This window comes from Poecilia formosa, unplaced genomic scaffold, assembly GCF_000485575.1.
Source record: "Poecilia formosa unplaced genomic scaffold, Poecilia_formosa-5.1.2 Scaffold126, whole genome shotgun sequence".
NCBI classification, from domain to species: domain Eukaryota; kingdom Metazoa; phylum Chordata; class Actinopteri; order Cyprinodontiformes; family Poeciliidae; genus Poecilia; species Poecilia formosa.
In genome coordinates, this window is record NW_006800065.1 from 457,266 (window position 1) to 471,350 (window position 14,085).

The following is a 14,085-nucleotide window of genomic DNA, read 5'->3' on the forward strand; positions in this document are numbered from 1 at the left end:
TATAGTTCCACATCGCTTAGGATTTGTTGCTGCGCGTTTGCGCAGAGTGAAGGAAAAAGGAGACCAGCGCACGGACAGGCTGCGAAATGAGATGATCGGTATCGGTAAAAGAGCCAATGATCGCCGATCACCGATCATGCACTTTTTCACGAAAATCGGCACACCTCTACTTGAGGTCTATCTATCAATGATTTTTTTTTTAAAGTGATCACAAATATCTAAAAAAAAGAAAATAATAATAATAATAATTTCCCACTCTAAACTGTCAAATATTCTTCCAATCTTTCAGTTCAGTTCAGTAAATTCAATTATCTGTCTCTCACAAAAAGGCAATCAAGCTCATGAAAGATGTGAAGTGAGTTGGGGGAGGTTTGGTTGGGTGACGGGGGCTTAAGCTGCACACCGAGTGACCTCATCTCATCGCTGTGAACCCCTGAATGATCATATATGGGTGAGAACGCAGCCTTACGTCAACCTCTGTTTAACAGCTGGGCAGGGAGAAAGAGGAAATAGGTCACTTTGCTGATGATGAGCTTTGTGAAAAATGCAGAGTGTCAGACACATTGACACACACCCACACACACACTTTGTCCATCTGCGGATGCCTGAGGCACGACTGGCACAGCGCAGTGGTCAACCAGGGTCGTTACACCACAATCACAATGGCCGGTCATCTCAGTTTGATTGCACACCTGCCCCCAGTTGACAAAGCAGCTTTCACATCAACAGGGGAAGCTAATAACAACACAAAACAGCAGATCTCGGGATCTGGTTTTTAACGCTTGAGTTCTTCTTCAGATCCCAGAGGGGTAACAAGGCTCAGAATAGTAGGTGTGTTAATTAGAGGACTGCAGACAAGACTATAAATGACAGCCGGGATTTTTTTTTTTTTTTTTTAATTTACTGCACATGTGTCCAAAGCTGCAACAGAAATAGGTGTACTGGACACCCCCTCCTCTGATGCTCCCTCTCAGATTTACAGCCTGCTTCTATGCTGTGGGGTTTGTTACTGGGACGACGCACAGTTTACATCCACATACACATGCCGAGAACAGCCAAAACAGACATGGATAGCAATGGAGATGAGCATGAGACGGAGATACAAAGTGAGATGGTGGGTGAAGGCTGTAGGGGGTCTTGAAATCAGAAAAGGTGTCTGGAATTATTTTATAGAGGAAAATTAGCAAGATGTGTCACTGCTTGGGTGATTGAAAAAAACTTTAAAAGAGAGGAACAAATTTCAGAAATTATTGAGTTAGTTGTTGGTTAAAAGTCAATCCTACTTGTGGCTATTATTTAATGTATTTCATATTATTAGATATATTATTTCATTTTATTGAGATCACGTCATTTTTTTAGGTTCGTATGAAATCCATTTAATTCATTCTTCCTCCTGCTTTTCTATATAAATGAAGTGATTTAATTATTTTATTGTGAAAGATATTGCTAAATCCAAAAATATGAAATCCATAAAGAAAAAAACAACAACAACTTTCGAGGAAAAACATGTTCTCTGCAAAAATCAAACTGGGTTTCCTCAAAGTGAAGACATTTATCCATAATTTTTCTGTACGGCAGAAAGCATTATTTGCAAAAAACAGTTAAAGTTCATAAAGAGCAAAGTTTGTTCCAATACATTTTTTTTTCCACTTGTAATATTTTGTCAAAGCCTGTCCCAACATTTTCCTTTCAACTGAGACAGGCAGCAACAGGAGCGTCATCCTACACCTCAGATCATCTATCAAGATATCGCAGCAAAGGAAGACGTCATTGCCCGAATCCGGTAGGTTAGGATGATGAGTTAATGTGTGCGTTTTCACTCTAGATCATGCATGTGCTGGGGTAGGAGGAAAAGTTTCAACTGTGCAAAGGTGAGAGGAAGACTGGGAGGACATTGCTGTATGGGTTCAGGCGAAGGGCGAGCAGATATTTGCTCCAAATACATACAAGCATAATTGCTTGTGCAGGTGCACGTGTGTGTGCGTGTGTGTGTGTGTTGATGGTGCTGGTTGTCAGGGGATCAGTAACAAGGCTGCTCTTGCAGTGATGTAATGCCTTCAGGAGAACACAGCTGCCATGCCTCGGGGGTGAGGTAGTCACCAAGGGAGAACGAGGAAGGATGGATGCAGCTATTGAAGGTGGGGGAAGTGGTAGAAGAAAGAACGATTTAGACCTCAGTGGTGTCGCGGGACTTAAAAACATCAATACTTGCAAGAGTATATGAATGGGAGAAATATTAAGAATGAAAAGATAAATGATTAGGTTTGATTAAATACCTTACAACATTTTTTTTCCTCATCTTAACCTAAGATCTCTTTGTTCCTTTAAAGCCTTTGTCAAGGCTTAATTGCATGTCTTCTGCTAAGGTTGATCTGACGGAGGATAACGACTTGAAAACCTGCAAATAAGCTAAAGAAGAACTAAGAAAAGCGTTTCCCTCCAGTAAATATCACGCAGGATATCTGTGCACAGATAAATGGAGCGCTGGCGCACTACTTGACCATATGCGTGCTCATGCATTCAGTGACTTCATCTATGTCTGCCCGGCCTGGAGGGGAGGCCCCGCTCACATCAGTCAAACAGCAGACCCCCTGCCCTCCAAACAACTTAACCCCCTGGAGGAGCTCTGCACCCGAGGCTACTGCACCAGTAAACCTGCCACATTGGAGAGAAATTAGTTTACACTCGGATATATGCTTACACACTCACATTCACGCACACACACAGGCGCATAAAGACCGAACAGGAGCGGGTATAAGCTATCAAACGCACCGAGGGGGGCTTTCAGAACCAGACGGGTCCTCATAAACCAGATGAAGTACTTAAAAATCCCAGCTGGGGGTGTTGTGGGTGTGCAGTTGTGTGTGGAGACAGATAGGAGCTTTTGTGCACTAATATGAAACACTAGAAGGCAGTTTAGTTTAGTTGAGTTTTTTTTTTTTTTTGGTTTGGTTAAGATTAAACGTTCACCTTTTTACGTGTTATTATAGTTATTTTAGCTGAGACTAATAAAAAGAGAACAGTTGTTTGCACAGGTTTAAAATGTACGAGTAGAGGATTTGTGAGAGTAAAACAAAGGCATAAAATCTGCATGAAACATGTCCGTTAGCCTGGAGTATTGAAAAGATTAAAAATGTGTTCACATTCCTCTCAGCCCTGATTTCCCCAGAGGTGACTTTGTCTGCACAGGTTTCATTCTAAATGCTAATAACCAGCAGCGATGCACAGGGCTTCATTCGTACATTTGAAAGCACTGAGGTTGTGAAAACACATGTTCCCCTCTTTCTCACGCATGTACAGTAACGAGGATTCCTCCACGTCTTTCCACGTCAAGATAGCTTACATTTAAAGACTGAAATTTCCTGGGTTGTCAGTTTTAGTTCCTTAAAAATACAAAACATTTAGTTCAGGGTTTATGACTGACATTATTACAGTGGTCAAGGTTTAACTACGGATGGATGGGTGGAACCAGAATTAATAGGATATAAGTTGAATTCCAGAAATGCTAATAATTTTCAACGCCCAGTTTTTTGATAATCATCCAAACCTGGACGGATCTCTCAGAGGGAGGAGCTGACAGGAGACCAGTGTAATGAGCCTTTGCTGCTGATATTTTCAGACAGCCAGGCTGGTCTCGGATCAGTTGAGTGTTAATTAGCTCCTATCGGCGCAGCAGGCAGCCATGCTCACACACACGCACACACACACATTGTCCCTACAGCAGAGAAAGCCATGCCATCTGGTCCTCTGATGGGGCCTCTACTCTCCTGTCTACCTGTCTTACCATCAGAAACAATGGTGTCAGACTGAACTGGGGTGTTTCTATGTGTGGTTTGACCGGTCTGCTAAATTTATTCAGCACATTGTGTCGACACTCTAAGCATTCGCACTCGAGCTCCACCTGCTGCAAACTGTTTTTCTGACCACTTTTTTTTTTGTTGTCTTAACTACTTCTGCGATCTTTTGTGCTAATTTAACCATTAAAAGTATCAAAATGTTCAGCTCATTACGAATAAAAAAGCTGGAAATTTAGACATGTAAGTGGGAAATTTCTGTCATTTATAACTTTGAGAATACTTAAATATTTCTACCTTCATTTAATTAAAATGAAAAAAAGAAGAAAATAATTATGATCTTTCAAATAATATCAGAAAAAAAAACATGTTGCAAAATTTATATTGTGATTTTTTTTTCACCTGGTCAACAGTTAAATAAGCCTGCAATATTTTTATCGCACAAAGTCAGAACTGGATTTGTTTCACTCTTACTTCGAAAACTACTACCTAGTTTAATAAACTGATCAAAAGCAGATAATGGCACACTCAAGTCTGGTTTTGAATAAAAGTCTCTAGTTTTATGTGGTCCTAATTACCATATTTTCTGGACTACAATTTGCTCTGGAGGATAATACGCATCAGTCAATAAAATGCATCATAAAAAGGAAAAAAAAGCAAACAAAAAAAACAAACAAATACAAGCCGAATGTGCCTGTAAGTTGCAGGTCCAGACAAACTCTGAAAAACAAATTGAAAGACAAGTCCATAAAATACTGTACTACGAAATTTAAAAAAACGGATAGTTTGTTTTACTGAACATTTTCCATTATAAAAATATTTAATTAGTCAAACATTTTTTTCTTGAATAAATTTAAGAAGTCTTCATCTGGATCAACAGCCTGTGAGCAGGTTCCTCTCCCGCCAACACACAAAACAGCCCAGGAGCCACAAATTGTTCATGAACAAATCTCCAATGACCCCAGAATAAGTTCATAATGAATCCCTGCTTTTAAATTGCTGTTGTGTCCATGTTTTTGACACTACAGCACTGGATTAAAACTTTATAAGCAGATTTATAGTAAAATTTCTATTATTTAAAACTAAAACCCTGGCAGGGCTTTTGCTTCACTTTTGCTTTTTTTCAGTTAACGTGAGCTCAAAAACTTCGTCTTAAAGCTTTCACACAGCAATGTGTTTTCCTGAAACACCACGCATATTATTGTCAGATGAAATCTCATATTGAAGGGACAAATTGAGTGGGAAGTGATAGAATATTTAAATCAAACGACAAACTTTTCAGAACACGTTACTTTTATACAGAGACAAGTGCTTTGAACTGAATTCAGGCAAAGAAAACACAAAGATGGGTTCGTATTGCAGAACTTCAGGCCAAGGTCGCCTTTTCTGACCCCACCTTTGAGCGTGTGGAGCTGCGCAAGTTTACATGTGTGTAAATGTGTCACATCCACAGCACGGCAGTGACATCATGCTGTCAGCCACAGAAGAACAATAGAAAAGAAATGACGTGATGCAGTGAAAGGAACCGGACAAGCCGTCTGTGTGTGCAGCCTGCCAACGCCTACATCACGCTGGTAAATCATTCCTGGAGCTCGATGGGAAACTTCGGAGCTTCCCTGCTCGGTCCGGAAAAATAATTAAGTGCATGTAGACAAGCACATTCTCGAGATGTAAATTTGTGTTTGTACACGCTGATCTCTCTAGGCGTCTCCCTTTCACCCCGGGGAGCCCTGATGTTCCCTTATCAGAAACAGGAAATGGTTGCACAACACTGGGGGAAGCGACCTTTCTGTGCCGGACCGTCTTCTTCTATGAATGTGTGTACATTGTTGTGTACGGCTGACATTTTGTGTGTTTATAAGTGTATGTGCAGAGGAGGAGATAACCAGAGGATGAAGAATGATCACAAAACTCTGTGCTGCATTCCTGAACCTGGAGCTCTAGGCTTCCCTGGAACTCCAAAATTAGCCTGCTGCTGTTGCAATGGAAAATATTCTCCTAATCATTAGGAAACAGCCACAGATCCAGAGCGTTAACCCTAAAAGTTCTATGCAGTCAACCAAAAGCCACCACTGTGTGTCTTTAAACAAGGTGTTGCTAATTTTCCAGCGTTTCATTTTATTTTTTGCTTATTAAAATACATACATTTAAAGTGTAGCAATTCAAAATCCTACCAAGAGAAAGACTTTACAAACGTGTGAGGCAAATTCAGATGAAAACTCTTCAAAAAACAACAACAAAATGAGTGGGTAGGAAAGCAGCGCAATAGCATACCAGAGATAAAGTGCATCAAAACCGGCACGGCGATAAACAGGAATCCACCATTGTTCCAGGGAATGACGGTATGAGAGGAACTGCCGTGGGCAGTCCCAGCATGAAAGGAATTCAGTGGATGCAGGCCAGGAATGAGTAGGATAAATCAGCATAATTGTTAGTTTCTCCTTTCCCTTTTTCTTGCTCCTTCTGGAAATTTCCACTCCACATGTTTGTCAGAGGCATCAGCGGGAAGGCTGCAGCGGTAAACTCACGGCACAGCAAACAAAGAGCAGAGCACTTGGCCCGCGCTCATGAGGAGGTTTGAGTTATGGAGGTGCTGATGGGGTGGACCAGGGTCCCGGGTTAGCTTAGCTGTCCAGCCTCAGCTTCTGTTGACACTACCTAGTAACGCTTTAAACAAACTATTTATATCCCATGTAGGACAAATGCTTAGACGGGGTGGGTTAGGATGCTTAAAAGGCCCCTAGATAGATTTCAAAAGCAGGAAGGTATGCGCCATGAATGGACTGTATAAGCATTACATCCAAAGTATTTAGGGCACTTCACTCATTCAACAGGGCAGCTACATTTTTAAGAGCTACTGCTGCTGGACAACACTTAAGATGTGATATTTTTGTCACTTTTACACTCATCTCTTAGAACCCCAGGGCCTTAGAGTTGCAGTAGGATTTAAGATGACTACCCAAACATAAGACCAGCATTTTACCACCATAAAGCATGTTTCTCATTTACATGAAATAATAATAATAATTAAAAAAAAACTAAAGCTTTCCTGCTTTGCGTGCCTGCATACATATAACTGTGTGATTGTGTGGTACAAGGCCTGTTCAAGCCAGTGAAAGACTGTGTGATGAAGCAAAAAGAGGAGAAGAAGAAGAGCAAGAGGCAAGCAATGCAGCGAGATCACGTCATGGTGGAAACATTTGGCAATGGCTCACATAAACACACACACACACACACACACACACACACACATCATATGGTGCTCGTACATGCACACACAGGCCTGTTTTATTCTCCAGTTTTCAGGGAAAGAAGGAGCGAAGGAGCAAATGATGACATCAAGCTTATCATGTGAGAGCAATGAGACTGATGAAGGGTTGGGGGTGGAGGGGCAGAATCTCTGAACCCTGTTGCATAAAACTAGGATCACCACCTCCGTAAACCGACGTTACATGATTGCATGTTTCAGTGTGTGTGCGTGTGCGTGCGTGCATCTGCAGGTTTATTGGGATGTGTTTGTGAGGCAACAATTAAAAAGAAAAAAGGAGCACAGTGAATACCTGCAGACTGAGTGCAGAAAGCAGCATTATGTCACTTTTCAGCTCCAATGCGCCTCAGAGCCTGTAACACTTCTCAGAGCAGCCAGGTGATGTCATAGGTATTTTGTAGCTCATATACTTTGACCTTTGTGGGCCCTTGTTACGGATAGGGGTGGGGCTGGGGCTGATGTGTATGTGTGTGTGCGTGTGTGTGTGTATGTGTGTGTGTGTGTGTGTGTGTGTGTGTGTGTGTGTGTGTGTGTGTGTTTGTGTATCTAGAGGCCAGGGTGAGAGCATCGAGGCCACTGGCGCCAGATGTGATGACCGCAGGAGTCTGGGCCTAAAAATAGAGCTCTGTTCTCAGCACCATGAAACAGAGGAGAGGAAGAAGGAAGAGGAGGAGGAGGAGAAGGGGATGAGAGGTGGAAGACAAGAGGGGTGGAGGAGGAGAGGACAGAGAGATGGGAAAAGTGCACCAGATCATTGAGAATAATGTGTCAGATCTCCCCGAGGATGGTGAGCTCACCTCCTAATGGCACCATTGGCTCCTTCTCTATGAAATCATTGATCTGTGGAGCTCCCCTCAGTGTAACAGAGAGGGTTCAGATGGAAGAGAAAGCAAAGTGGTGACGGGTGCGTGGGGGGGCACAAGGAGATCCAGAAGTTAAGTCACACAAGCTGTGAAACAGAAGGTATGAAGAAATAGATCTGAGGAACACAATAATGAGTTTGAATCCTCTCATCAGGACTGTGGCTAAAATATGTCTAGAGGAAATTTAAATCCAACTCTGCAGGGGTGCATGCAGGCCTGGAAGAAATCCTGCAGGAATGAGGAACAATAACACACTTCTCCGTGCTTCAGTGTCTACAGAAGAAACCTCGTCTCATTAAACAGGATCTCTGGCCATACTCTGAATGCACATGAAAGTAGCCAGATGAACGCTTTTGTGAAACGTGCACACATTCAAAGATGTAAAGAGGAGTATTACCTCATCTCCTCGACGGCTCTCATTTGTGCTTTTCCTTAATCCGACACATGTATTCTCAAACATTGCCTCATCCGCGTGCACACGCACCACTTCATATGCACATATTCATGGTGAAAAGTGCAAGATACACATGCGTACACACACAGGGACACAAAAAGACCTCCTTATGCGGCTCCCTGGAATGTCTCTGTGAACGGCTTCATTATGAGTTTCTGCCTCCTATGATTACCTCACCTCTTCAGCTTCTCTCAGATGCGCGCACACACACACACAGGAACACACACACACAGATGCAAAGATACACAAACAGGACACCACCCAGTTGTACACCAGAGCAGTGACATGACATGTAACAGAACTGACCTTTGTACATCCGTCTGTGAAGTCACACCTTAGGCTGATGTCATTGAAGCCCCACACAGCACAGCCCTGATGTGTGTTTTTGAGTTAAACAACCTTTCATCTCCAAATAGCTCTCAGCAGTAGGTCAGTGTCCTGTGGTAGTTTCTGACACTTTTGACAAGATCTGTCTGCCTGATGGGAGACCAATACGCTGCAAAATCAATAAATACATACACTTTTATATAATTAAATATAAAAATATATTATAAAGTAATACAGGCTGCACAGTGGCTGAGTTGGTAGCGCCGTTGCCTTGCAGCAAGGGCATTGGATAATGTTTTTTTTTTTCAGCTACTATTCCAAAACACATTTAAAAAGTCTACACACCCCTGTTACAATGCTAGACTTTTTCTTACATAAAACCGAGAAAGTGTTTCTCATTGTAGACATATGTCCTACACAATTCAAGAGAAAGCAAAGCTTTCTGCACGTTCCTGGTTGCATAAGTGTGCACACCCTAAAATCAATACTACGCCGAACCACTTCTTCAGGAGTGAATTCTATGCGTCGACCAGAAATTCCTGAAACTCGTTCAGTATAACTGTCAGACTCTCAGTTTCCGTGCAGCCGTTTCATGAATCATAGACAAAAGTAAACTTTTTCAACGTTAGTGTTGCTCAATATCGGGCCTTTGAAGTAGTGTGTTAGCAAACACCCCAACCGCTGTTCTCAAAGTCATGCAGAACAGAACAATAACCGCTGTTATTGGACGAGACCTCATGTATGTTTATATTATACGATTGTTTTTTATTTTTTTTTTTTTTTTCACAAGAAAATTTATGCTTTGGGCTGTAAACTGTGGTATACAGGGAAAAAACATGCATAGATCCTAATCACAAATCAGGATTGGTAAAAGGAAGAATTATAAAAGCAAAACATAAAAAGTTGTCTTATTAAAGTAAAATAGCAAGAGAGGAACAGGAGGATTTAAGTGATTCAACATTACTGCATCTCCTCTGCTCAGATTGGTCGGGCTTACTGCACTTTCAAGTTGCAGTTTTTCAAATTAAAAGCTAGTCATCGTTAGCGTTTGCTAATATTCTAGTAAAAATAGGAAAACTCTTACATTTCAGATAACGGCAGCTATGTTTTCCTCTGTGTAGGCCACTGATACTTTTATTACTCTGCTAAACTGGCTGCGTTTTTCACTGACAGCTGAAACGGTTCTCCATGCGGATGTTGATTCAAAACGTGCTTTTGCTCTTCAGATTTTTGACCCCGTGATGCGACGCTGTGGTAATCACATTAAAAAAGCCCTGACAGATGGTGAAGGGAAGGATTAGAACAATCTTGCACATCTGCACCGCCGCCCACAAACTCTTACACCTTCATTTCCTGCTAAATGACAAATCTGAATCTTTACATTGCTCTGCATTTCTTTGATTTTTAATTGAATTGCTAAAAAAAAACAACAGTATGCACAGTGCTTTAAATGTATTGTTATTTTTATCATCACCTCTCCTTGTTTTAGGACTCTTTATTTATTTCATCCGCTGAAACTAGAACATGACATCCGAATGCCGACATCAAAATGCTTCACATTGGCCGGACGCATGTCGTCGCTACACAGTTGGTGTTCTTTAACGCACCACCAGGCTCTGCACAGTGCGGCAGCGTGCAGTGGGAAACATACAAACTTTAGACCCACTTGGGAGGCAGCTGGCCCAAACAAAGTGGAACTCTCCCCCTTCAGACACACACACACACGCAAAGACAAAACCCTAAAAAAAAAAAATTCATCAGCCTGAGGTCCTTGTGGGTGAGATCACCACTGTGGTAAAAATACAGCTGTCCTGGGAGAGACATGTTTCTCACCAACACTTTCACACAATCAATAAAGTGCTCAAACAAACACTTAACCCTCGAGCACACTTGGATTTACAAGCACACTGTAACATTTTCCAACTGTCACCACGACCACATCCTGAGCAAATACATATTTCAAACTAATTACACAGCGAGAGTCAAGTCAGACTCGGGATTATTTATCTTTAACAAAAAACCAAAACAAAACAAAACAAAAACCCCAAAGAGATAATCTGGGATAAGGTCACATAGCGTCATCCTCGCTTGGGAAGCGGTATGTCATTTTAAACAGTTGTAATGATGATTATTTATATGGGTATTTTATGAATGGAAACAGACTCAGTAAGACGTCACTGATTCCACTGGGTTTGATGTGTAACAAATACACATGCTTGGGTTCATCTGCCATCTCTTGGTTTCTGAAATGTATCCTCCTCATAAATAGTGAGCCTCAAATCAATAAATAAACAGATTCATGATATACAATAACGTAACCTAGTTGGAAAATGAACTAATCTACTGTATGTAAGCAGTAAATATAAATAAAGAAAAACTTATGACAGAAAGGGTTAACCACCCAAAGCTATAAGTCTAATAAAATTTTTCCTAATGGTGTTGTTTAATCATTTGTCATTTTAATTTTCCTTTAAACCGACACATAAGCTGTGTGTCAGTGAGTAATGAGTGCATGTGAAGTTAATGATAAACCAATCAGTTATGAACCAATCAGAGGAAATATCAGTGCCATAAATCACAAGCTGAGCGGTGAGGACAAACAAAGAAGGGGTCAGGAAGAACAAAGTGTAAGCTGGAGCTGCAGCGACACTTTTTCTCCATTTTGCCATGTATTTTGCTGTATTAGTGTATCATCTTGCAAACTAAAGGCGGGGTTTGAATTTCAGAAGAAAATCAATCTATTATTTGCAAGAACAAAAACTGAAAACTGTCAGGATTTGTTTGGTATGGAGACTATAGTTTAGTGCAGACTTAATTTTTGAGAAGCACAAAAACATCAGCTGATGACCATAACTGCACCGTTTCAGTTTGCGTGGGCCTGACTAGTGACCACCCAGTATTTAAAGATAAAATTACTATTAAAACTGTATTTATTTATTCACATTTTAGCTTTCTAAAATTTTGCCTCTCAGATGCTTTTCTGCAGATACAGCAAGCAGAAAAATGCAGGAAGAGTAAAACAGAGCTAGAGAGCACCTTATGTTCAATGTAGCTGGACCAGGCAGACATTTGAAAATGTCATCACTACATGCAGCAACAACTAGTTAGTGAAGGTTAAACACAAGTTAAGATTAAATGTCTATAGATTAACACATTTTAGATAGAATCTATTCTGATTTTTTTGTAATAAAAACTCTTGGTATGTTATTTTGGTATTAAGGCTCTTGAACTAAAAGAAAACAAAATACATTTTTTTTAGTCATCAAGCAATAAAGTCTTCAAAAATATTTTGTAAGTGGTTCCATTACCTATTCCTGGCATTCACAACCCTGCCACATCCTGACACATAAACATTACTGCAGCACTTTTTCCACGTGACGTTACAAAGCAACCTTGTATGTTACAATCTCGTTATTTTTTATTTTTTCCTTTCTCCTCCAAAGCACTCGCACGCAAACCTACACATTTTATATGCACAGACACTGGCTGACAGCTCCACTGACCCCAATAATACAAGCACCCAAACAAGAGCCAACGCTATTGGCTGGGATTTTTTTTTTTTTTCTTGGGGACTATTTTCTGCCTTTGTTGTCGTGGAAACAGCAAAGAAGCGGCAGCAGAAATAAAAAAGGTGTGACTCTTTTTTTTTTTCTTCCAGAAGTAGAAAAAAAAAAAAGCAAGGATAAGCAGTGGAGATAATGAGGAGGATGTGTGAGTTGCTGACAGGACAACTTTATACATATTTATATATAGGATTGGAGCATTCCTCCCCACGGTCACGAAAAGTAGAGAATACTTTGGAAGCCTGGGGTTCTTTGAGGCAATCCTCAGCAATCATCAATGACTCATGAAAAAAAGCACTAATCTCCCAGCAGAAGGAGCAAATTGAGAGGATGAAGAGAATAGGGATGAGGAAACCAGAGCAGAGATTTACCGAAGCAGTATGTTTCTGCCCATCTCATTTCAAATCCTCCTGGCAGAGGCAGATTACACTCTCCTTTCTGCACTGGCACATTTGGGACAAATTCATAAGCCTCGGGTAGTGAATGTGTGTGTGACGCTGTCCCTTAAAAGGCCACAGCCAACACAATTAGGGGGATATTAAGTCAGAAAGCTTATTAAAGCTAATTATGAGGAGCCTTCTGCGATTAGTGGATACTATGACAGCATACTAACTGCTTCTAGTCAGACCAGAGGATTGAAATAAGCTTTCAAATTCCTGCAGTGATGCTGGGTGAGGAGACAGCTCCAGCGAAGCTTAAACATCAAAACACATCAGACAGGCTTTGCGTTACAAGGTTGTGCTGCTTTACTTCTTCTTCTTCTTTCCTATCTCAAGGAAAACCTGCAAACTTTACACCAGTGAGGCAGCATTTTATATTATATATATATATGTGTGTAAAAATCAGGAACAACTGGCATAATGTGACATCTGCTGGCTAAACTGAGCAATGACAATGCTGCACCTGTTCAACAGGAGATGGCTTAGATGTGTGCACAAACATGAAGATTTCTCTGGACAATAAAAGCTTCTTTTCTTTCGCTCACCTCACCATCATCCCACTCATTCAGCATACAACACCCACAAACAGCAACAGCGCAGATGGTCTTGTTTACCGGTGAGCAGGGAGACTTTGTGGAAGGTACCCTCCAACTTTCCCATGAGGATGTGCACAAAGCCGTCTTTGGACAGGTGCCCTGCCTCTTTGGAGCTCTGGTCGTAAACCACCACTTCCTGCTTCCTGCCCAGCTCCACCTGCACGGAGAATAAATAACACACAAGAGCTTCATTACTCATTGCTGGAATGGAAAATATGATAATGATCCAACAAGGAAGTTGGAGCCTGCAAATATGACGGCAATTCTAACCTTTTTCTTTTAGTGCAACAAGGAACTTAGAAGCAGATTCACTGATCTGAAATGCTAAAGTTTTAGGAATATTCCATGACAGTAAATGATGACAAAATATTATGTGAAGTCATTCCTTTACAAATTTCAATGAACTTTATTGTAAATATTTGAGACAGACTGACATCAAAGAAGCAGATGATTGCAAAATGGAAGGATGGCTTTGAAAATAAAAATCAGCCAAGTGTGTAGTGGGACAAACTATGACTTTTGTTCATTTTCGGAGAGTGGCAAGACGAAAGTCATTGAAGAAAGAAAGCAAGAAGTCCTGTTTCCAGATGGTCACAACCAACACAGCAAGCATGTGAAAAATGTGTTCTTGGTCAGACGAGACCAAAACTAAACTCTTTTATGTTTGTGTGTAAAACTTGATGCACACCAGACATGGTCATTGGGAAACATGGTGGTAGTAGCATCATGCTGTGGGGATGCATTTCTTTAGCAGGGACAGAGAAGCTGGTTAGAGTTAAA

General features: G+C 41.0%; 1 protein-coding gene across 3 annotated transcripts in view; it reads right to left on the minus strand.

The window, feature by feature from the left end:
• Positions 1-14,085, minus strand: part of dusp8a (dual specificity phosphatase 8a) — a 46,926-nt gene that overhangs the window by 13,099 nt on the left and 19,742 nt on the right. For all 3 annotated transcript variants that reach the window (XM_007561399.2, XM_016676071.1, XM_016676072.1), the window contains exon 3: positions 13,324-13,462. In XM_007561399.2, coding sequence (XP_007561461.1) covers positions 13,324-13,462 — 139 coding nt within the window. The remainder of the gene's footprint in view (positions 1-13,323; positions 13,463-14,085) is intronic.